At 46.3% G+C, this 24,080-nt stretch overlaps 1 protein-coding gene across 1 annotated transcript; it reads right to left on the bottom strand.

Moving 5' to 3' along the window:
- Positions 1-211: 211 nt before the first annotated feature.
- On the bottom strand, positions 212-23,455 carry PLA2G6 (phospholipase A2 group VI). Its single transcript, XM_015419191.1, has 16 exons — positions 23,223-23,455; positions 22,080-22,295; positions 19,656-19,839; positions 18,045-18,232; positions 17,366-17,462; positions 16,024-16,206; positions 14,602-14,710; positions 14,002-14,172; positions 13,292-13,382; positions 12,825-12,988; positions 10,729-10,879; positions 10,436-10,572; positions 9,798-9,952; positions 8,508-8,675; positions 3,806-3,879; positions 212-1,565 (listed from the first exon to the last, which is right to left on the bottom strand). Exons 1-16 carry the CDS (start codon positions 23,429-23,431, stop codon positions 1,421-1,423), a joined length of 2,442 nt encoding a protein of 813 aa, XP_015274677.1. The 5' UTR covers positions 23,432-23,455; the 3' UTR covers positions 212-1,420.
- Between the last annotated feature and the right edge of the window lie 625 nt (positions 23,456-24,080).

Here is a 24,080-nt window from a genome sequence, read left to right as displayed (position 1 = left end):
AACTTAATGCAGACATGGTGTGGGACTAGAAGACCAGTGGGCTTGACACAGCACAGCTGTTCTCATGTCCTTTCAGGGAGATGCTTATTCTGCTCCCTAGCAAGGGTCTGCACCTTCCCTGGGAGTTCCGTCTCTCACACTCGGAGAGTTATTAAGCTTGAGCAGAGTCAGGTTCCATGTAAAGTTCCATTTATTTAATAGTTTTGTGGAGATATCCTTGGTCACCACACCTGGACAGTTATTTTCAATTGCAGTAAACAAGGTGATGTTTACAAAAATAATACAGAAAAAAGCCGTCTGTTTGATTTCACATTCATCAGGATATTTTCCCAAGAGTTTCAATAAATTACATTAAATTAGTCAGAATGCACAAAAAAAATAACAGCAGCACTTCAATTCCTGTCACTGAGAGAAGAAAAAAGGGAAAGGGGAGGAGGAACCAACCTAAAAAGAAATGAATGTACTACAATGCAGAGGGGGAAAGACACTGAAATTAATATTTGACCACTTGTAGTCTGCCAGCAGGAGGTCCCCTCACTGATGTGGTTGAATTTTTGTACTGTAACCAAATCTACACTGTTCACCCTTATCAGGAGACTCCAGTGAAGGTGGGAGCGGGGAAAGATTTTCCCACCTCTGCCAGTGACCAAATACCACCAGAGGATGTTCTACCTACCAAGAAATCCATGTAATATACTCTATCCTGCTTTCCTCAATTTTTTTCAAATTATACTAGTAGCCCCTTTCAGGAGGTAGGAGGAGCCAAAGACTAAGAAGGGGAATCTGAAATAACAGGGAACGATGAGAGGAGAGCTTCGGACTACTAGTGACCAAAGGAACCCATCTTTCCCAATACCAAGCAGGAGGAATGTAACGTTTAGCTGAAAACATATTGCAGGCAGGTAGCTCTCTCCTCTTACAGATTCTGTGGGATAACAATTCTACCTTCCTTCACAGCAGAAATTGAGAATCCAGTGGACACCCATAGAGAAATGAGCAACTAAAACTCTCTTAACCTATCTCATATAATTTTTTGACAAAAAGGCGCAATACATAAAATCCAAAGTGTCAGATAATGCCCTGTCTGAGGAAGGTAGGGGCAGGTGATCTGTCTCTGATCAGCTATCTCTGTTATCACACAAGCAAAGTGAAATACAAGAAACGCCTTTCAGTTGTATGCTAGACTTCAGTTATACGGGAGTCTGGCATACAGGAAGAGAGCAGCCACTGCTGCCACGCATGGATTACAGGAGCTACCAAACATGTCAGTTAGTGGAATCCCCAAATTCTTCGAGTCCATTTCTTCTGGTGGTAAGGAGGAAGGGTAAGCCACAGGCCAGCAAAGTCTACTGCTTCTGGTTGGTCATCTAAATCCCCTCTGTCGAGACGCAGCGCTGGCACCACCAAGTCTTGCAAAACGTCAGGGAATTAGGAACTGTCCTACTAACTGCTTGATTTCATCCCAGTGTTGGTAAATGTAGAGCTGAGTCTCCCACAGCAGGTTCACCAGGATAGTGTCACTCACCTCATCCAGCATTACGTCGGTTTCTAACTGGGGGTTGAACCTGTTGACACACCGTGAAGGAATTACTGAATGGAAATTTTGTACATATGTAAAGATCAGGGAAATTAGGACAAGAAGGCAGACAAAGAAAAACAGCCTCTTGAGACAGAAGGGTGCAGGAGACAGTAAAAACACAGAGAAAACCAAATACACATAGAAGTACTCTGTGGTGCAACAGATAGCGCACTGAAGTGGGACGGTGGGTAACTCGGGTCCAGATCCCTATTGAGTCACGAAATGTTTATATTTATTTATATCCTGATTTGATCCTCAATGGGGACCCAAAGCAGTTGCAACATCATTTTCACCACCGTCACTTTATCCTTATGACAACCACTCTGGGAGGTAGGTTAGGCAGAGAGAATAACTGGCTCAAGGTCACCCGGCGAGCATCTATGGCAGGGTGTTTCCCTCGAACCTGAGTCTCCCAGATCTTAGTTCAATACGTTAACCATTTCACCACACATCTAAAGGGCAGGGGAACATTCAGAAGGCCAAACCCTGGCGCCTCATTCCTTGTGCCATCATGGCAATTTCACAGACGTTACTGGTGCTGCTGCCTAAAGGTTCCTATCTGCTGTTCTTGGGCACTGCAGATATAGCAGGCTAGAAGCAGGTACTACAACTTGCGATAGGACAAGCCCAGGCTAACTTAGCAGTTTATCAGGACATACACAAAAGGGGTTTTCACTTTGTCTTTGGGGGCAACCTAGTTACCGTGGCTCTTCTCGGGAAAGAATCAGTAGCTACCTATCCCAGGCCATCTGTTCTCAGGCACGGCCTCACCCTGTCCTGCAGACAGCCTATTCAGTTACCAGTCATTACTGCTAGGTTGGAGGAGGGGCTGTGGCTCAGTGGGGGAACATCTGTGTGGCATGAAGAAGGTCCCAGGTTCAATCCCCAGCATCACCAGTCAGTGTTAGGCATTGTGAAAGACCTCAACTTAAGACCCTGGAGAGCCGCTGTCAGTCTGAGTAGACAACACTGACCTTGAGAGCCCAAGGATATGATTCACTAGAAGGCAGCTTCATGAGTTCATGCGTGTGTTCACTGACTGCTGCTGTCCAGATTTCTCAATGGCAACATCACCCTGCTGCTTAGCCAGTGCATAATCTTGAGCCAATCAGGTTCTTTCAGTCTAACTTACTTCACAGTACTGTCTTGTACAGAAGGCTTATACAGCACTCCGAAACCCTACGAATAAAACTCCAAAACATCCAACCTTGCTCAGGCCTTGCAAATGGAAAGCCATGGCTTTTTTGACTGAGTCCATCCATCTCACGTTGGGCCTTGCTCTTTTCCTGTTGCCTTCCGATTTTCCTAGCATTGTTGCCTTTTCCAGTGAGTCTTGTTTTCTCATAATGTGATCAAAGCATGACAGCTTCAGTTTAGTCATTTGAACCTCTAGGGAGAGTTCAGGCTTCACTGGATCTAGAACCCACTAACATGTCTTTCTGGCGGTCCACGGTATCTGTAATACTCTCCTCCAACACCACATTTCAAATGAATCAACCTTCTTTCTGTCAGCTTTCTTCATTGTCCAACTTACACACCCATACATAGCAATGGGAAATGCTCTGGAAATTATTAATACTCTGTGGCAAGACAGCCAGAAGTACTATCATTCTAGACTGCTGGAAGGCTCAGTCTTTAACTAGGGGACAGTTTTGTTGTTGTTCAGTCGCACAGTCGAGTCCGACTCTTTGCGACCCCATGAACCACATCACGCCAGGCCTTCCTGTCTTCCGTCGTGCTCCGGAGTTTGCTTAACTTCATGTCCGTTGCCTCGATAACACTGTCCTTTGCCGTCCCCTTCTTCTTTGACCTTCAATCTTTCCCAGCATCAGGGTCTTCTCCAGTGAGTGCTCCCTTCTCATTTGGTGGCCCAAGTATTTGAGCTTCAGTTTCATTATCTGGCCTTCCAGGGAACAGTCAGGGTTGATTTCTTTTAGGATTGACTGATTTGATCTTCTTGCAGTCCAAGGGACTCTCAAGAGTCTTCTCCAGCACCAAGTGTGATCCACTGGAGAAGGAAATGGCAACCCACTCCAGTATCTTTGCCAAGAAAACCCCATGGACAGTATCAAAAAAGGGGACAGCTACAGGAATGCTAGAGCCACAGATTAATGATCTCAGTTCAGCAAAGGCTACAGAGACACGTGCTCTGAAAGGCAGAGATTCAAAGCTCAAGCACTATTCCTGCTGACCCCCGCAAGGCATCAACTTGTATAAATCACATACCTGAAATAACGGGCCTCTATCATCTCGCTCCAGGCTTTTGAATGATCCACCACTGGGCCATCTGAATCAGTGCACTGTGAAGAAACACTGCTATAATAATTAAATGACCTCTTTGCATCCATCCTACAAATCACATTTTCAGCAAGGAACCAAATCATTGTAAAAATATGACAACAATGTGTCTTGGAACGGCTAAGTTTCCACTGACCAATACTTTGGACTTTGCCACAGAACACAAAAACAACATGCAGCTTTCCTTCACTGGAATTCTCATTGAGTTTTCAGAGCCTCCGTTACACTGAATTAATGAGTCATCTTTAATGACTATGAATTGCAACTGGCTAATTAGATCTGAGAATGCATCAATGCCATTTAGAGCCTGGTAATTCCACTTGAGCCAATTTCACTACTGGCAGCAGACAAGGAAAGGGGAACTGGGGCAACCCAACAGTAATTTAAAATGCACCCTTGTCGTTCAACAGTGATGATGACCCTCTGCTTCCCAGCTGCTAGTAGCCTTAACTGTACAGAGAAGGTACCTACAGGCAGGGACCACGAACTGCCACGACCCCCCCCCCCAACAGACTGAAGAGAACAGTGTCACTGCAAACCTAAACTGAGTTACATTCTTCTAAACCCACTGACTTCAATAGACTTAGAAGTGTGTAACAGTGTTTAGGACTGCACTGCATATTTGACATGGAGAAATGAGCATCCTGAGAATTTTCCATTTTAAAAATAGTAAATTTCTAGTATTCGAGGATGAAGACAGGCTTGAAAGTGTGTGAGCAGCACCACCTGGTGAAACTGCAGAAGCTACAAAGGCAGGGTATACATGGCATTTGCATTTTTCTAAAGCATCGGTGGGAAGAAGGGATTAGGCTGATTAAATATTTGCAAATAAATTAGAAAAATTTTTTTTTAAAAAAGATTCCACCACTTTTGCATCCAACTGATATTTAAAGAATGTTTTGTAAACATTCTTTTTAGTTCACTTATTACATCAGCTAAGCAAGACTTTGAACAAACATTTAGACTACTAAGCAGATAAGATATTTCCAATATATGCAGAGTTGGAAGCTTTAGTTTTACTAGCGAAGAAGTCAGAAAAAGTTTAGTAAAGCAAAAGGAATCACAACTCCCTGGGAGGGAGGGACTTTCCAGAGAATCATATAAAACTTTTATGAATGTGCCATTAGATCCCCTGACAGCTATAATTACCCTAGTTATGACTAAGGGCAAAAACCTTTCCATATCTTGAAGCAGTGGCAAAAGCGGTATTAATTCTGAGGGTGAAGAGCAAGCAAGGGCAGAATGCCGTCATCCAATTTCTGTACTAAACCAAGTGCCTAAGTTTTAGGAAACTATTCTTGCTATGAGATTAAATTAAATAAAATAAGCAACCTTTATTAGCTAGGACCAGACGTGTTGTGTTAGAAGCGATACAAGTGAATGAACCCTTGAAAGTATGGCCAGTGTTGTACCCATGACAACACTCAAGCAGGATATTTATTGAAGTCTGCTAAGCAGTGCCCTTTTGCCATTTACGTGGGCCAAACTGTCTCTATGCAAAGGAACAGAGACATAAAATTAGACATTAAAAATGACTTGGCCAAGAGAAAAGCAGGCTTATCAGTATTTCAAATCAATAAAAAGTAGCACACAGAAACCACTAAGGGATCCTTTCATTAACATGAATATTATGGGAACAGATTTGGGAGTTGCCTTACTTCAACAAAAGTTTCAAGGAAAACTCCAGCCTGAAGATAAAAAGTAGGTTGGTTGTTGGATATGAAGAAGAGAAGGAAGCAAGGAAAGGTGAGGATATGGGGGATGCTAGGAGGAGGGAAAGTTTTTTTTATAAAGAGGGAAAGGGATACAGGGGAAAGTGAATTGCCCCCCATAAGTCCTTGAGGGTTCCCACTGCCCAACTGGGCCCAGCCTAATAGCTGGCACAGCATGAACTGGGCCTGGCCCACACCAGTAGATGGCACCGCACAACAGAGTTTTCCCAGGGAAAGACTGCCAGTGAGAAAAAAGTATGGAAAGCTGAAGACAGAGGAACAGATAAAGTTAGGTTGGGTGGGAAGGAGAGAAGGAAGCAGGAAAAGGAGGGTGGCTATGGGGGCTTTTGTGGAAGGAACAGATAAAATACTGGTGGAGGTGAAAATGTGATACCCCCAGCAAGTCCCTCTGAGTCCCTCACTTGTCTGCTCATAAATTTCAACATTCAAAGAGAGCACCTAGAAAGGTTCTGAGTAACCCATTCATACACACCATTGCCATCTTGTTCACCACTGTTTTACAGACTGTGGCCCTAGTCCGGTCCTCACCACGCTCCCATGCATTTCAATAGCAGACGGCTCTCCGCTCTTTTGAGGTTTTGGCAGGGTTTATACTGCCTCTCACAGCCATTCAAATACTACATGCTCATTTCTGGCCCATGCACATTAGAAAGCTTCAATTGCCAAAGAATTTAATTCTGCAGAGGGAATGCTTCAAACCCAGCATTCTGACAACTCAAATAGCACTGACTTCCTTCATCAAAGGTGAACTTGCAGCAACATGGACTCTCCATAGTTTGAATGCACAATCAGTTTTAAAAGTTTACAGCAAAAGGATTAACATTAGCAGAGACATGTGGTGATTGTTAACACATGGGGGGGAGATGAGGCCCATTCAGTATTTGATGGGATTCTCCATATAAGGGGCGCTCTCATATCTTATATTCTAAAACAAGTTTTTCCAGATCTCTTTGTAGGCTTGCCGTTTGTCCGCCAGTGATGGGTGAACCCCTACCCTGGACCTCTGTATAGAAATATTGATTTCTAAAAGCCCCTGCCTTCCCCTGGGTTGTCTTGCTAATAACCTGCTGTGTTGTATTTCCTGTTGAAGCCATATGGCCTGCACATTTGGCCGAAACTTTATAGACCTGCCATATAACCACACATTCTTCACACTTCCATGCTGAAAGCTAGGCCAGCATGCCAGGAGCTCACATAGCCGATGGAGAAGCTGGAGTTGGGGGCCATGTGACTGCAGGCGTGGTTTCCAAACTTCCAGCCTATCCCCAGTTGTACCCATGACAACCAACAAATTGGACACACCCGTCCTACTCGCAATTGGCTGATGGCCACAGCTGATTGTGACTGAAATGGGCCTATAACTGGTCATTCCCAATGGGAGAGAGCTTTCTCTCTCTCTCTCTCTCTCTCTCTCTCTCTCTCTCTGCTCTTGTGTTCTTGCTCTCTGTTCCTGCTAGTGAGCTCTGCTTGTTTATTGCACCTGGACTTGTGGTCCCTGGGAGAACAAAGACTTGCTTTGCGACTTGAGCACATGGAGTGCAATGATGGGATTCCTCTTAAAAATCCCTTGGTGCTACTGGATTATCACAATGGACTGTTCTGGATTGATGAATGTTCCTGACATGGTAAATATTAAGTATTAATGTTCACTTAAGGCAAACAGCCCTAGCCTTTCTTGTTTTGAAATCTTTATAGTCTACTTGCAATGCTCTGAACTGAATAAACTTGTCTTTGATGTTGTAACTGGGATTCCAAGTCTATTTCCTGTGCCTACCTGGCCACACGCTACCATTGAGCATTAAGTGTACATCTCTGGGAATGAGGTGCTAATGTGTTAAGCCCTAGATGCCAGCTGAGAGATCTGAGTCTCTGCTCTGAGTTGGAGGGGATTATAGAATACTGAGAGATTCTGGTGGCTTATTGTTTTGACTCCAGAGAGGGTAGCCTACCTCTGTGGGTTGTTGTTTAGTGTACTGTAAAAGTATAGGATTCCCTCTCATTTCTGGACAGGCTTGAGGGGCAGAATCCTATACAACCCCAATCCCCCACCTTCAAAAAACTGAAGAACATGAGGAAAAACAGCTAGTAAATGGCCTTTACATCAACACTGCAAAGATTTCTCCACATCTCTATGTTCTTTAGCAGGGGTCCCCAATATGGCACCCACTGACACCTTTCCTGCTGCCTTCCAAGTGTTTTTAGAAAGTAGGCATTGGCCATATCGGGCGTTTGCCCAGCAGGACTTTAAAGAGTTGCTTCGACCAAAGCTGTCACCACAGCACAATTTTGAGAGGCGTCCTGTGAAATGTTTTAGAGTTCCTGCTGGGAATGTTGAAGAGTTACTATTAGAGTTATGCGTGACCTCACTCCCTAATATTTTGCAGCAATTGGCTTCTCGTCACAGCCATTTTGCAGTTGCACCCACCACCGTAGGTCAGAATTTCAAAGGTGCCCCCTGGCTCAAAAAGGTTGGGGACCCCTAATCTTTACAATAGAGATTAGGGGAAATTCCTATAGTGCTACCAGGAAGCATTGTCGCATACTCCACCCTCAGAATCCTCTGGCATTTGCCAAGGTGGCGCTGGAGAGGGAGAGACAGAGACTGGCTGGCAGTGCTCATTCCTCTTCCCCAGGTCTCAAAACACAGAGCCTCTTGGCCCAACCATTAAGCTCGGCCCTTATTTCTACTGCCTTATGGAGACCACCTCTCACTCTGAGGGCCTTGGCTCTGTTTAAAAGATGACTCTATATATGTCTGCTGAGGAGCTGGAAAGATAATATAGTTTGAACCCCAAACTTCCTTTTGTTTCTAAAATGAAGAAGGCCTCAGTCAACATCAGAATTCCTACATGGTGTCTCCACTTCAATGGTCCATCCCTTTGCCATCCAATACTCACACAGTCCACCACCAGCTTGCCCAGTTCCTTGGCCCCATAGACACTCCTTGCCAGTTCCCAAGGGTTGGAGGGGCGGAAGACATCCACTGAGCTCACGGGAACCTGTGGAGCCCTTCCTGTTCCAAGAGAGACTACCACGCCCAACTTCTTCACCTCGTTTCTTTTACCCTGGAAGGATGGAGAATTATACCTTGGTTAGCATTAGTGAACCCATTCTTCATACCCAGAAAGGGGGGGGGGGATGAAGTTCATTTGCTGCATCAGTTCCAGAGTCCCTGGAGCATTATTATTTCACGAACAGGTTTGACAGAGTAAGCCAGCCCTTCCAACCGCATTTCACAAATTAATGTTTAAATCCTGCACCATCACCAAGAAGTCAGAACTAGAAATCTTTCAGTATGGCGTAGAAGGAGGAGGAGGAGGAGATTGGATTTCTACCCCGTCCTTCACTACCCAAGGGAGTCTCAGAGCGGCTTACAAAGTCCTTTCCCTTCCCCTCCCCACAACAGACACCCTGTGAGGTAGTTGAGGCTGAGAGAGTGCTGACAGAAACTGCTCTTTTTCAAGAACAGCTCTTATCAGAACTACGGCTTGCCCAAGGTCATCCAGCCAGGTGCAAGTGGAGAAGTGGGGAATCAAACCCAGTTCTCCCAGATTAGAGTCATCCCACTTAACCACTACACCAAACTGGCTCTCAGGGATCTGGGAGACTCAGGCTCAGAGCTCTGCCACGGAAAGTCACTGGCTGCCCTTGGGTCAGTCTCTCTCTCTCTCTCTCTCTCTTAGCCTAACCTTCCTCACAAGGTGTGAGAATAAAATGGAGGAGAGAAGAACCATGTTGTAAGCTGCGTTGGTTCCCCACTGGGTAGAAAAGCGAGGTATGAACAAGCTTCCAACTGCACTGTCCAGCATGGACTGCAGGCACCGAGTGTGTTATTCTGAAAAGAGGCCAGTACACGATGCCTCAGTTAGAGGTCAGTGTATGAACTGGCTTTTTAGTCTGCTGTAATACAGACAGGCAAGGATTCCTGTGGTACCTCGAAGACCTGCAAATTTATCACGCCACAGGCTGTCAAAGGCCAGAGCCTGCTTTGTCATGCTGCACTAATTGTTAGTCTGTGAATTGTCACTGGACTCTTTTTTTTCCCCCACTAGCAAGTAAATCCCACTGCATGTTGTGGGAATTGCTTCTCAGTAAACAAATTTAAAATTGGGCTCTAAACCACACAACTATAAAGCAATGTTGGATGAAGTGAACGTCGAGAAATGCTTTGACAGAGGCCTCCACACCTTCAGGATTAAAGTCTTGTTGTAGTCATTGATCTCCGTCATGGCAGCCAAAGTAGGGTTGTTGGCCAGCAGCCCTCCGTCCAGAAACCGCCCAATAGGTCGAAAGTATGTCGGAGCTGCTCCACTGGAGCGGGCCGCCTGCCACACCAGCTGATCTGTGAGGGAGAAAGCGGGGGAAAAGAGCAATTTCCTCCCTCTCTTGTGCAGTGTACGTGCAGCTGGGGCAGTCATTACAATTGCTTAGCATTCATATACAGCTCCAGTGCTTCACATAGATTCTGTTTTCCACACAATAATCCTGGTAGTGGGGGGAGGGGGGGAGGAATGTCCACCTCTTCCCCTGCCCTCTGATCCTGGCTGCCATCTCACTCACACTTGCTCCTATGGCCTTAGATCAAGAAGGGAAGGGTTCGTCACCACCCAAGTCCTCCTTTCGCTCAGCCCCCTCCCGCACTGCCTGGAGCAGGCAGTCAGATGCCTCTTCATAGGCCATTTTGATGGCCTTTTTAAGAGCAACCTTTGGTACAGCCTGGGTACCAGATGAAGGAGAGGGAAGCATCTGTTCTCTCCTTCTGTATGGCCCTCCTTTAGTCCCTCAAGTTGCCTTGGTCCCAGGTCCTGGAGGCATGAGCATTTACCTTCTGGTTTGGTCAGTTCCGGGAACAAGGCTGCCGTCTTGTAACGGGACGTGCCTTTAGCCACTGGTGGATTATAATTCCGAAAGAGGTGGAGCTCGGCAGGTTGCCGGTCACATAGAGTGGCTGTCAACATGACCCTGTAAGAGACCAGAGAGATCCCATTTCCCCCATTGCCTAGATGTTGCCCTTGACAGAGCTAAGTGTTCGGGAAGGACACTAAAAGGTAGGGACAAATGGGCCAGGAAGCCACTTCAGATAAATGCTCAGCCAGCACAACTCAAGTTGGAGATCACCTGGGTTTCTTGAAATCTGTCATTTTGGTGTATTCTCCAAACTCCTTCTTCAGGAATTCTTCAAGAGGCTCTGACTCATAGGGACGGGACCCTCGAAACACCTCATCTTTCATGCGGAAATACAAGCAGCGCATGTAGTCCATAGGCTTCCCTGCAGTACAAAAAGGGCATTACCAGGATGGAAGGAAGGCTGACAAGCCAAGCCGAATGGCACATTTGCAACAGCTTCAACAGCACACCTGGCACTTTGCAAACGGGGGCAGAAATCATAGCAGGTGTGCTGCAGGGGTTTAGAGCACTGGACTAAGACCTTGGAGGGGCAGGTTCCAATCCCTGCTCAGACACAGAAGCTTTTGCTGCGTGACCCTGGAGGACCAGCCACTTTCTCTCAGCTTAAACTACCTCACAGGGAGGATAAAATGGCGGAGGAGAGCCTGACGAACTCCTTGGCAGAAGTCCAGGATATAAAATGCATGAACTAAATTACTATTGCCAGTAAAATAAAATACAATTTGGAATGGAAAAGACAGAAGACAGACATTCAGGAAACATAGTCACAGCAACACAAAAAACCTTTATTGGCATGAAGGAAACATAGTCTGTATTGCTGAAAATAACAGGGAGGTTCCCCGTATTAATAATGTCTGAATTTGCTGAAAACATGCAGCAAATGCCCCATAAAAAGAGGACTTGCAGCAGAAATGCCAAAATCCACCTTTTGCTGCAATGCATGAAACAGTCATAAGGGTGACAGAAGATAAGGGATGGACATTGTTAAAGGGGACATGACAGGGAGAGAGTGTAGGAGGACTGAAGCCATGAAGGTAAGAACTTTGCCACTTGTAAAGCGGGATGGAACCCAGTGGAGGTTTCTTTGCCAATGGAAAAGCACCTGCTTGGCATGCAGAAGGTCCCGGGCAATGCTCCCACTAAGCTGTGCAGTCTTGTGAGCAAAAAGTCTACTTTGTGAGCTCCTGGCATTAAAGTTGTGAGCCAGCGATTTGGCTACTGCATACATTAGTTTGCTCTGGAGCCATCCTTCCTGAGCTAAGACAAAAATGTGTGAGTCGGAGGCTAAAAAACTGTGAGCTAGCTCACACTAACTCAGCTTAGAGGGAACACTGGTCCTGGGCGCAATCACTGACATCTCCCATGACAGAGGAAGAGAAGGGCTGCAAAAAGTCCCCTGCCTCCCCTAGAGAGCTCTTGCCTCTCAACGAAGAGGGTCCTGGGCTAGATGGATCAATGACCTGACTTAGTACAGCAGCCTTCATATGGAGGGAAGTGAACAGCGGCTGAATGGGACCGATGAATGGATAAGGTCATTCACAAGATTCAGTGGCAGGACTGAGGGGGAAACTGAGCAAAACACTTTGTACGCGAAAGACTGTATACTGCACAAAACACTGCCAAGAACCCAATTCTGTACTAGGATTGTATTTTTAAAAAATGAAAGAAAAGCAGTTTCTGACCTACATTTGCAGGGTAATGCCTAAAAAACACATAAGCCCCACCTGCCAAAAGCTCAAAAGCCCAAGCAGACCTTGCGTAGGAAGTGGATTAACAGGAGAGGATGGAGCTTCAGCCTCCCCACTCTGCAATGAAGATCAAACTCTGCAAAAATCCAGATTCTGGACATGAGACTGAATGGTGCCTCTGAGAACACACTCACAGCCCTGCTGCTGCCTGGCAACTGGGTAACAACCACAAAAGAAGAAACCTCCTTTACAATCATCCTGCAGAGCAAACTCTTAATTTGCACAAGCTTTTGATTGGCAAGGGACTGTGCCTCAGTGGCAGAGCATCTACGTGGCACGCAGGAGGTCCCAGGTTTAATCCCTGGCATCTCCAGGCAGAAGGATGAAGAGACAGCTGATGTGAAAGACCTCTGCTTGAGACCCTGGAGAACCACTGCCAGGCAGAGTAGACAATACTCCTTGACAGGCTAAGGCAGTTTCATATCCTTTGTGTGTCAGGGAAAACTCATTAAGCAATACTTCTATGACAGCTAACAAGACAGTTAAGAACTCATGGAGACACTTCCCCCACCACCACCACCACCACCAGTGAGCATATGTAGCTCCGGTACTGCTTACCTTGCACAATAGACAGTGCCAGAATTCCCCCTGTGCTAGTCCCAGCTATCCAGTCAAAGAGCTCTCGAATGGGTTGCCCTGCAACTTTCTCTATTGCAATGAGAAACTGGATGAGCACCAGGCCCCGGACACCCCCGCCGTCCAGGCTCAAGAGACGGTCCTGGCTGCAGAATAGAGGGGGGGGGGAAGCATTTAGTGGCAAACACCAGTCACCCAAACTGCTGCTCCTAGCTTCAGATGCCGGTCAAGCAATCAAGCATCAAAACCCATGGGACGCTCCAGGAAAAGTGGCAGGACTCTTTGGGAATGGGCTTTTAACCAGAGGGAAGGAGGAAAGGGGGAGGGGGGATTTTCACTTCTGGAAATATAGCATATACTCTCTGTCAGACTGACCAACAGAGTCTTATCTGTCAGCAGAGAAGAGAGCAGACCACAGAAAGTGATCTTGTTGACCCCGGCACACTTACGTTCTCTTCTCCTCAGTGGCAGAGTCGGTCATGTCTTGTGCTTTTAGCAAGGTATTAAGCGCTGCGGAAATATGTATGACATCCTTAAATCCTAGAAAGACCCAGGAGGAAACAAACATACCAGAACATCTATTTAGTAGCATAGGAAGAAAAAGACATGAAGAACTGGGAGCCTAGGAATTTGCTTCTCCTTTTACTACTGCCGTGGCCAGATTCACTCAAGGCTCTCTTGACTTATGAGAACTGGGAAGTCTCCTGCCAGCCACACCTCAGTCAAGGCACTCTTGCGCCTCTGCTTGCCTTACAAATCCTGCCAACACTGCCATTCTTTGACGGGTAAAGCAGCACCTGGCAAAGATCTTCCATATAAACAGCCATGAAAGAGGCAGGAGCCCTGGCTTCCACCGAATCGGGCTGCTCTCCCTGCTGCCCACCAAACAAACTAACAAAAAAAGAACAGGAAAGAAAAGGAGGAGGAAAAGCAAGCAGCCATAGAACGTAAGGAGAATCCCAACACTGTTCCACATGGTCATTCCTCCCCAGGGAATGCCCACACAGCAAAAATAAAATAAAAATGATGACGTACACCCAGCACTTATGTCAATTCTTATCTGCAAAATACCTGTCATGCTGAGATTTTCTAATAGATGAAGCGGTCCTACAAGAGTGAGCGAAAGACAGAGAGACACAGGGCTAGGCAAGGAGGTTACCTAGGTCTGAGTTTGTGGTCCCTGGGGGTGGTGGTCTTTCCGGGGCAGTGGAAGTAGATGCTACTGATGAAGATGATGTGGCTGCCAAATGGAGGGCGGAGGTGCCAGGAGGGTGGCAGCGTTCAGTCCCTATAGTTTTCAGCAGGTCTAAGAGCACCTTCCGGTTGGCACCTTGCATGGTGAGGATGTCACATGGGTTAGAGAGAAAACGATCACATAAAGCAAACAGTCACCGTTGCCAGTGCAGAACCAACCCAGTCCCAGGTAGCTGCCGGCAGTCTGCAGAGGAAGGCGCCATGGCTGGAGATGCTTGTCTGAACAGGGCACTGCAGTTTAGCAACCTACTATGGCCTTGCGGGGGGGGGGTAATCCTCCACCCCTGCTTTATGACGGTTGCTTTGTGTGTCCCAACTTCCAGTTCTCATTGCCCTTTATTGGACAGGGCAAACGGGTATCCTCACGTGTGGGACTGCAAGGCCTGCCCGCAAATACATTCTTGCCACGCATAATCACCAGAGTCCAAGGGCCATGAGCCCTTTCCCACAGGCTTTGCCCTGACCCCGCACTTGCCGTTCCCCAGCCTCACGGCTGCCCTCTCACCTTTGCTTGTCCTGGCTGCCAGCAACCCCGGGGTCTCCCCAAAATCATTAGGGATCTCCACGTCTGCTCCAAACACTATCAGGGCCTTGATCATATACAGGTGGTCTTGCTAAGGAGAGGAAAAGACCTGGTCAAGGAACGGGAGGCATCAGTGCTCCCTCCTCCGCCCCCTTCTACAACCCGCCTCCCCCTCTTTTCTCTTGGCCATCCAGCAACTCGCGCCCCCCCCCCCACCCCAGACAGCTCAGGCCCAATAAGCCTCACTGGGTGGGAGAACAAATTTGGCTGGCCTGGGGGTGGGGGAGGAATCTGAAACAGAGTTCTGGAAAAATAAGGATTTCTTTCAGCAAGGTATTAAGTACCGCCTGGGACCCTGGAGTGCCACTGCTAGTCCGGGTAGAGAAGACTGACCCTGACCAACAAGAGAAGAAGAAGAAGAAGAGATTGGATTTATACCCCGCCCTTCACTCGGAGTCTCAGAGTGGCTTACAAACTCCTTTCCCTTCCCCTCCCCACAACAGACACCCTGTGAGGTAGGTGGGGCTGAGAGAGCTCTGACACAAACTGCTCTTTTTCAAGGACAGCTGTGCCAGAGCTTGTGACTGACCCAAGGTCACATCAGCAGGTGCAAGTGGAGGAGTGGGGAATCAAACCCGGTTCTCCCAGATTAGAGTCCGCGCACTTAACCACTACACCAAAGAGCTCAAGACACACTGTGGTATCAGTTTCCCCCTCTAGTAGCTGAGCGCATTACTCAGTATTACAGACGTGGGAGGGACTTTTTTCTAATAAAAATCTTTTAATTGGACCGACCAAGGATCTGATTCAGTACAAGGCAGCTCCATGTGTGTTCATGTGCAGGGGGACAAGCATTTAGGTAGGGAATACGACCCTTACACAGTATAAGTGGCTGGATCCAGCTCAAGGAACTTGCAAGGCCCACACGAGGATCCCCAGTGTCCCTCTCTCTCCCCTCCCCAGAGCAGCCATTTCCAGCACCAGGAAGGTCTATTCCTGGGATCACAGAACTGGTAGGGTAACAGCCATACACGAGATGGGAGGTTGCAGGGGTGGGGGGAAGGGAGGGGGTGAAATCCCTCCCTTCTGTCACCACCCTGTTCATGCAAAAGGCAGGGAAGGGCGATTTCACCCTTTCCCCACTGCAGCCTACCAACTCATGTGGCTATTCCTTCATGTGGGTCCCACAGCTATGGGAATAAACTTCCCCAGGATGGGAAACGGCTGCTGGCAGGTGAGGGGAAAGCCAGAAGACGGCCATCTGTGCTTTCTGCTGATGGATCTCAGGATCAAAAACCTAAAGGTTGTCTTCCACGAGCTCTTTGCCGTTTAGGAAAGGAAGGCCCCTGGCAGACTCTCGCGTCCTCGCAGTCCCAGGAAAGGGCCAACTGGGGAGAAGCCCACCTTCATCGCCAGGTGCAGGGGAGTGTTGCCATCCTTCCCTTTCATGTTGGTCCCAGCTCCGTGCGTCAGCAGCACCATTGCACAGTCAAAGCGCCCCCGCTGCACAGCAATGTGCAGGGCCGATTCCCCCGTCACGCTGAGAGTATTCACTTCACAGCCATACTCTATAAGTAGCTGGGCCATCTAGGTTCACAAGGAGAGAAGGGGAAGGAAGCAAGGTGCAATCAGGTCATGGGCAGGACCATGTTTGGGCCCCCAAGTGCTGCTCCTCAGTAAAGCATTTCACTAAGATAAATACGGTGCAGGAAACTCATCTCCAATAATGAAGCAATACAGTAGGAACAGCAGTAGAAAAGTCAAGATTGTGGCGCCGGTGGCAGCACCCAGATGACAAAGATTCACAGATATTAAGTCCTCCAATTGCTCTGTTGGATTAAAAAGTATTTGATGCCTTTTAAGAACCTGAAGAACCCTGATGAGCCTCATCTGAGAGTTTTGCAGAACAGGCACCACCACCAAAAAAGTCCTGCATCTTATTAATTCACCAGCCTAGCCTGAGAAGCTGATAATCCCAGTAAGCATGGGGAGGTCCACAGGGAGGGAGGTATCCCCCCAAATAGCTATGAGTTGTTGCTTCTAGGAAGTAAAAGAAAGGCCATAGGCCACCTCTGAAACTTTACAAGAGTCATAGAACCAGCCCCAATGGCCTGGGCACAGTTATCTGAGCCTTGAGTAGAATGCTATAAGAACATACCTATGACTCATAGACTCTGGTCCACAGCTAACCCCATGGCTAATTTCTGGTGAGCCAGCTACCACCTGTTATCTGCCAGGAATCTTGCAAAGAATGATGGATTAAGTAGACCTTTAACTGATCCAACAGAACACAAATGTTCTTAAGTAAAAGTCCCTGCTCTGGATCACTTTACTATTTTGCCTTAAGTGTGCATTCTTGACCTGCAAATTCAAGTACACATCCGTGGACCATGGAGATTCAATTTAAAAAAGAAATCACACAAGACAACCCAGTTCTGATTTCCATGCTCAGGACTGCCAATTGTGCTCCAGGAGAGGGAATCCTGCACCTTTTCAAGAGTTGCACCGCAGAAAGAAATTCAGCAGGTGCAGCTTCTCCGATTCCTGCCTCATAGGGGGCAGTTAAAAATACATCCTAGGGGAATAGTTTAAAAGTCACAAGAGATGGCAACACCGTCGACAAAGAAAAGCACTGGAGATGGGAAGGATTTCTATCGGGAGCCTTACTAGGGAAAGCAGGCCTTCCAAGGAACCAAGATGGCTACATATATGTTCCATCAGCAAAGCTGGCATTCTTGATACACACCTCAGCATTCTTGGCCCAGTGGAGGGGTGTTGCTCCATGCTGGTGGTCCTTGTATTGAACCTGGCTGACGTCCACATCAAGGAGGGCCTTGGCGCATCTAGAAGGAAAAGAACAAGCAGCAGGTGCGCAGGTCAATGACTCCTAGGAAAATAGGTCTGAGTTTGCAGGCTGACACTCCTATGATACAGTCCAAGAGCCCTGTAAAATTAACTTTTAGATCTGCTGTATTAACTGGTTATGTGGTTTCCCCTTCCCTGGCCCACCCATATCTCCAAAGCCAGAAGGAGATGAAGGTCTGCAAACAGGGCTCAGCACCAGCCGTTCAAAGGCAGTGCTGCAGGCAACACCTGGGACAGGGAAGCATTAGCTGCCTGAGGGGCAATTAATAATCCCTCTGCATTTACATTAATACTCTCCTGATGAAGCTAACATTGAAACACATAGGGATTATTAATTTAATAAACATCTGCTCTCTTTTATGGCACCATTGCCTTTTTGCCTAATTTTTTTCTTGTTGACTGGTGCAACCCTTTTGTTTCTCTCTTCAACTATGCTCTTGGCCTGCGCTGATGAACTCAATGAAAACTACGGGTGGGGGGGATGGGTTCTTGATGGGCTAGTCCATGTTGGAAGAAATGCCTTTCTAGCACACTGATCCCAGCAAAGAAATCAACCTTACCTCTTCTGGGAGTACTTCATGGCAGTGTGGATGGGGAAGCCCATCGTTCCCAAGGTACTGCTCTTGGCTTCGACCTTCAAAAGTGAAATGACAGCTTCATCTTTGCCCAACTGACAGGCTAAGTGCAAAGGGGTTTGACCTTGGTTGTTCAGATGGTCCAAAGCAGCAGTTGACTGTCTGCCCAGCAGCTGGAACAAATGGATCACATTAGTGGCTCTGAAAGAAGCACAACACAGCTCGACTTTGTTCTTCCCATTGTAGGGGCAAATCCAAAACTTCCCTTCCACGTTCCATTGATACAAGGGAATGCACCTCTATGTTACTACTGTCTGAAAGCTTGTTGTAACACAACAGGGAAAGGACATATCCAAGAAAGAGACAAGTATGTCCAAATCATATTTCCTTTTCATTTTACATGTACGTGATTCCAAATACACAATGTTTACAGGAGGGAAATACAGGGAAAGTTACCCATTTTCAAAATATTTATCTGCCCTTCTCTCCCCATTTAATAATCCAACATAACTGGTTCACTTTGCCATTTCAGCTCCCCCTCAGGTTTTCTAACAGAATGGGGTTGGACTAGATGACCTGGGAGGTCTCGTCCAACTCTATGATTCTATGATCACTTCTGGGTGCTTTGTTATTCGGCCACTTGGCAACTCTGCACATTCTTGTGGCACATAAGAGGTCTGTAACTCATTCCAGATCACATGTTTTGATCCCACTTGGAAAAAAGAAACAAACAATCAGCTCCCATGATCATTCACATCCTAAAACTTATCAGTGTTTTCCAATCATGGAGGAGCCCTCTTGCATACATACATAGAGTCTGCTGACTCCTTTTTGCATCTTCAGAGTTTTGCATGGTCTAGATTACAGGGTTTTGGGGTTATTTTATATGATGTTAGGAATAGAAAAAACAGAAACAAGTTCCATTTCAGAATTATGCACATCAGATGTCAAGGGAATATGACACCAAACCCATTTCCATGGACCTTTTGAGTGATCTGCAAGTCTTTCCTTCCATTTGAGCTGGTGTGGATGAATTGCCACAGAGCCCCCTTCATCACCTCCTACTTCAAGCTTAATAGAACACTCTTGTCTTGGAAGGAAGGGCTTCTCAATAAGTGATCTGATCCCTATTTGGCTATATAATAAATAATAATCATATGTCTTACTTGGAAGTAAAGATAACTCTGTAAATTGCCTCTTTCACAGAAACTCAAGGGGGAAAACCCAAAAACTAAGGGGACCAATTTCCTTTCCCCCAGTTCCATCACCCCCAATCATTCACAGGCTGTCAGATGGGGGGGGGGGAGAGATCAGATTTAAAACTGCCTGGAGTTCATCTACAGGACAGAAGAAGAGTCCACTGCTCAATCCTCCGCTCCAATTAGCATTATAAGGCAAATATGAGGTTTGGAATTGGAGATACGTCCTGTAATGCCTTCGACAGTCCCCCATTATCTACACATCTGGAGAACGGCCTTTTTTTGGCACCCACATTTGGAAAGTCCTGTACTCATTTCCTCTGCTAATGTACCATGGCATGATACCCTCTGCCTTTGTCCTTGTAGGGAGAAAGTTACCTTCTTTCCAATACCTTACCTCTACAATCTTGGGGTTATTCCCTCGGACAGCATAGTGGAAGACAGTATCACCATTTCCGTCTGTGAGGTCCACTCGGGCGTGGCATTCCTCCACCAGCTCCCGCAGACAGTTGATGTCTCCTTTCCGACAGGCTAAGTGCAAGGGAGTGCAGCCGTCCTCACCATCATTGCTGTTTATGCAGCTGCAACGCAAGATGAGTGAATACCAGGGACAGGGACAGGCCTGAGTGCAAAACCAACAAAATCTCATACATCCCCCCCCCGCTTTGTGTTTCAAAAGCTCACTGCTGTGATTTATTACAAAGATTCAAAAGTGTAAATAACATCTTCACGGATTCATACTAGGAGAACTTCTCCTTGGTATCAGCTAGAGAAAGACAGCCATCTTCATTACCTCTTGTGGTATTTTAAAACTCCCCAATCATATATAAAGAAACAGACGGAATATATGATTTACGATAATTTGTTTTGTTACTGGAGTGTTGGAAGTATGGGTTAAGTGTAAAAATTACATTAAACTCTTTTCTGTCCCCACTAACATATTTTAATTTATAACTCTAAATTTAGCCCGGGTCGATTCAAGTATTGTCAGAATGAAGGAAATACAACAGAATGGGCATTGTATAACATTTTCAGAGTTGCGATACTAAATCACAACAACTGGGTTATTTTTGTTTGTCTTTTTCATTTACTTCATCTTTCATTTACTTAATCTTTCCCTTAAAATGGGGACCCAAAGAGGCATACATAATTATCCTCTCAACAACCCTGTGAGGTAGGCTAGGCTGAGAGAGAGTGACTGGACTAAGTGGCACACGTGGAGATTCAAACCTGGGTCTTCCAGGTACTGGTTCAAACACACCTAACCACTACACCACACTGAACATGTTACAGTGCATAAGTATTCCTTTACTCTCCACCTTGTGAAATCTGGGGAAGCCAAAGAGAGGCTGTTCGCCACAGGCAATGTGAGCAGATGTCCACTGAATGTTTTCATATGGCCATGCCCGACTGTACAAAAATGTGGGGAAAATGTTTAACCCAAAAATCAGTTGTGTCTTCACCTCACCTAGAGAAGCCTAGAGTTATTTTTTAGGCCTCATTTTTGTTTTGTTTTTTGAAATAAAGGAGCAGCTAAGTATGGTTTTAGATTTTATTTTATTGGCATCTAAAATGGCTAGGAATTGTGAATGTGCAGTAATATAAATATTAAAAATCAACAAAATTGGGCAAATGGCCAAATTTTTAGAGATGAAGCAAAATCATACATTCCAATGGAAGACAAACTAAAGCCTTTGTCTTTGACAGACTAGAAACATTTTCTTGGGATTTCTGGCAGCAGACCCTGAAATTGTATTTAAACGTGCTCAGCCTTTCTGCCAGAGGGGTGGCCATGTTAGTCTACTGCAGCAAAACAAAACAGAAGTCTGGAGGCACCTGAAAGACTAACATTTGTTATGCTGTTTTAAAATGCGATCTGACCTAATAATTTCCTATGCATGTAATTTGGAAGTGTCAAGTCCCTCCCCCATTTATATTTGTACAAGTGTTTCTATTAGGGTTGCCAAGTCCGTCCTCGTTGCAGAGCGGGGGACTCCCGGGTTGATCCCGGGTTGATCCCGGGGCCACGACCATCCGAGGGGAAAACATAGAGTTTTCCCTCGGATGACTGTGGCCCCACCCCCAGCGTGCCGGGCGTGGTCACGTCACTTCCTGGTGACGTGCACGTCATGGTGGAGTTCCCCCCGGGACCCAATCCAGCGGCGGCAGGGAACGGGTCTCTGGGGCGGGGGTTTCCCCGCCCCCCGGGGGGACTTGGCAAGCCTAGTTTCTATAAACTTCTGTTGAAAAAAAGCTCAGTGTGTAATATACCCTAAATCCTCTACCACCACTGTATCCACCGAACATTCTTATTATGCGGTCCACGCATAGAATATTTAAATGACATGGTCACTGCCTAGAAGATTTATGATAATTTGCCCAGGGCCTCCCAGTGGGATTAACTGCTGAGCAAGGTCTTCAGCCTGGATTTCCAAACCTAACACTCTAGAACCAGTTTGGTGTAGAGGTTAAGTGCGTGGACTCTAATCTGGGAAACCCGGGTTTGATTCCCCACTCCTCCACTTGCACCTGTTGGATGACCTTGGGCATGCCATAGTTCTGGCACAGCTGTTCTTGAAAGAGAGCAGTTTCTGTCAGAACTCTCTCAGCCCCACCTAACTCACAGGGTGTCTGTTGTGGGGAGGGGAAGGGAAAGGAGTTTGTAAGCCACTCTGAGACTCCTTTGGGTAGTGAAGGGCGGGGCATAAATCCAATCTCCTCCTCCTCCTAAACAGCTGGAATACAGATCCAGACTCCAATGTATTTTGCTCCTAAGCCAACTGCCTGCCATTCTCATTAGGAGACACTCCAGGCGCCATACCTCAAGATACGATTGTGCCGGAAGCTCTCCAAGAGTCCGACTTCGACTGCTATATGAGCCAGTGACCAGGTGGGGTGGCTGCGAAAACAATCTGTCAGTTGCTGCAAGGTCTCCAGTGGCAAAGGTTCTCGATAGCTCTCATAGAATGGGCGTAACTGTTTCACATACAGGTCAAAATGTTGGATCGCATCCACCTCGTTATCTACCTGGAAAAGCCTGTGGAAGAAATTGTACTAGTTTCAAACATTTATACTCTACCTTCACAACATTTGAGATAACTAATATAAAAAATGCACACAATGAAACCAGAGAAGCAAAAATTAGAACTCAAATAAAATACAAGCTCTCACAACAAAACAACTAAACCCACAAAACTTAGCTGCATGACCACTATAGTGACTAAAACTCTGCTGGACAGGCAAGTTTCATCATCCTCTCTGGAAGGCTAAAAAAAAGAAGCAATCTCCTAACCTCATTAAGGAGATTTTTCTATAACCCTGGGCCTACTGCAGGAAAGGCCTTGCTCCTCACTGTGGATAACATCTCTCCATACAATGTAGGCACAAAGAACAGGGCAGGATACAAGCACATCTGACATTGATACAGGAGGAAAGTAGTATGTGGATTCCCAGGGCATGAAACATTTAAGCACTTTCAAGCTGAACCCAGAGCTAACTGGCAACCAGTGCAATTGCTGCAAAATAGGCTACAATCCAGCCTCCCTGCATTCAACAGCAGAAAAGAAGCAGCATTCTCCACTGGTCTGAACGTATAAGTAATCTTCAAGGGCAGCCCCACAAAAAAGTGCCTTACAGCAGACAATCCTAGATAGAAAGATGAAACAGAGTACAGACTGTCCATGTTCTTATTCTCTGATGTGTACCGTTCTGAGCCCAGCCCTGTGTAGTCAGGGGAGAGCAGTTTATAAATTCAAATTATAAATAAATAAATAAATAAATAAATAAAAGTACCCCTTCAGGAATAAAGGAGATTACTGTTATGCTCTTGAATTCCTACGTATGCCCCTTCATGACTCCAGAACCCACCTATATAGTCATGTTCTCCTCCCCAAAGGAGAATTTGCACTATGATCTTTGGGCAAGGGAGTCTCCACCTCCAAAAGTGAAGAGCTCGAACACTCACCGGAAGGCAGCCACTTGATTCTGTGGGTTAATGAAAAGGCAGTCCCAGGAGTGAGCTGAACTCTTGTCATACAGAATTATCCTGTCTTCCCATTTCAGACGGGTTCGATTTGCATACTCCGCCAAGGGTACTTCCTTCACTCGATAAGGGTTTGAAAACAAGTGAGTGACATTGCCAAAGGTGTTCATAAGTCGACCAAAGAACTGCATGTCTCTAAAAATACCCTTTATTCTTTCAACCCTGCAGAAAAGACATAAGAATTCCTAGTCAAATCATGCCACGGAATGTCATTTACGCATCTGTTCAGCATCTCCCTTCTCATTCCCCCATCCTCTCCTTCACTCAGTACCAAACACACATTAAGATGCTAATGGAACATACACTGAAAGATGATCTCGAGACTCTCAGCAAAGCTGCTTCCCACCCCCCACACCCACTTTTCTAAGTAAAATTATATGAGGAGACAAGACTGTGAAGAGGCTGGCCCTCTTAACTTTTGCCATTTGAAGGTTGTCATCAAATATGAGCTTCCTACAAAAGGATAACCTTCATATTGGGGGGAAACCCACATATATACAGAAGTCACACATAAACCACCAAGAGGTGAAGATATATCTAGGGTTGCCAACCTCCAGGGGGTGGCTGGAAATCTCCCACTATCACAACTGATCTCTAGGCGACAGAGATCAGTTCACCTGGAGAAAATAACTGCTTGGGAAGGTGGACTCCATGGCATTATACCTCACTGAATTCCCCCCTTTTCACAAACCCCAACCTCCTCTGGCTCCACCCTCCAAATCTCCAGGTGTTTCCTAACTCGGAGCTGGCAAGCCTTGATATATCTAATCATGGGTTGTT

This window comes from Gekko japonicus, unplaced genomic scaffold, assembly GCF_001447785.1.
Source record: "Gekko japonicus isolate JY-2015 unplaced genomic scaffold, Gekko_japonicus_V1.1 scaffold37, whole genome shotgun sequence".
NCBI lineage: Eukaryota > Metazoa > Chordata > Lepidosauria > Squamata > Gekkonidae > Gekko > Gekko japonicus.
The sequence above is the reverse complement of the archived record's forward strand: the minus strand, read 5'-3'. Positions and strand labels throughout refer to the sequence as shown.

Coding starts and splice junctions, on each gene's coding strand:
- PLA2G6 (XM_015419191.1), bottom strand. CDS start 23,431: ATGCAGTTCTTTGGTCGACTTATGAACACCTTTGGCAATGTCACTCAC. Junction 22,296..23,222: donor AATCAAGTGGCTGCCTTCCG/GTGAGTGTTCGA, acceptor TTTCTTCCACAG/GCTTTTCCAGGTAGATAACG. Junction 18,233..19,655: donor ATAACCCCAAGATTGTAGAG/GTAAGGTATTGG, acceptor CATTTGTTCCAG/CTGCTGGGCAGACAGTCAAC.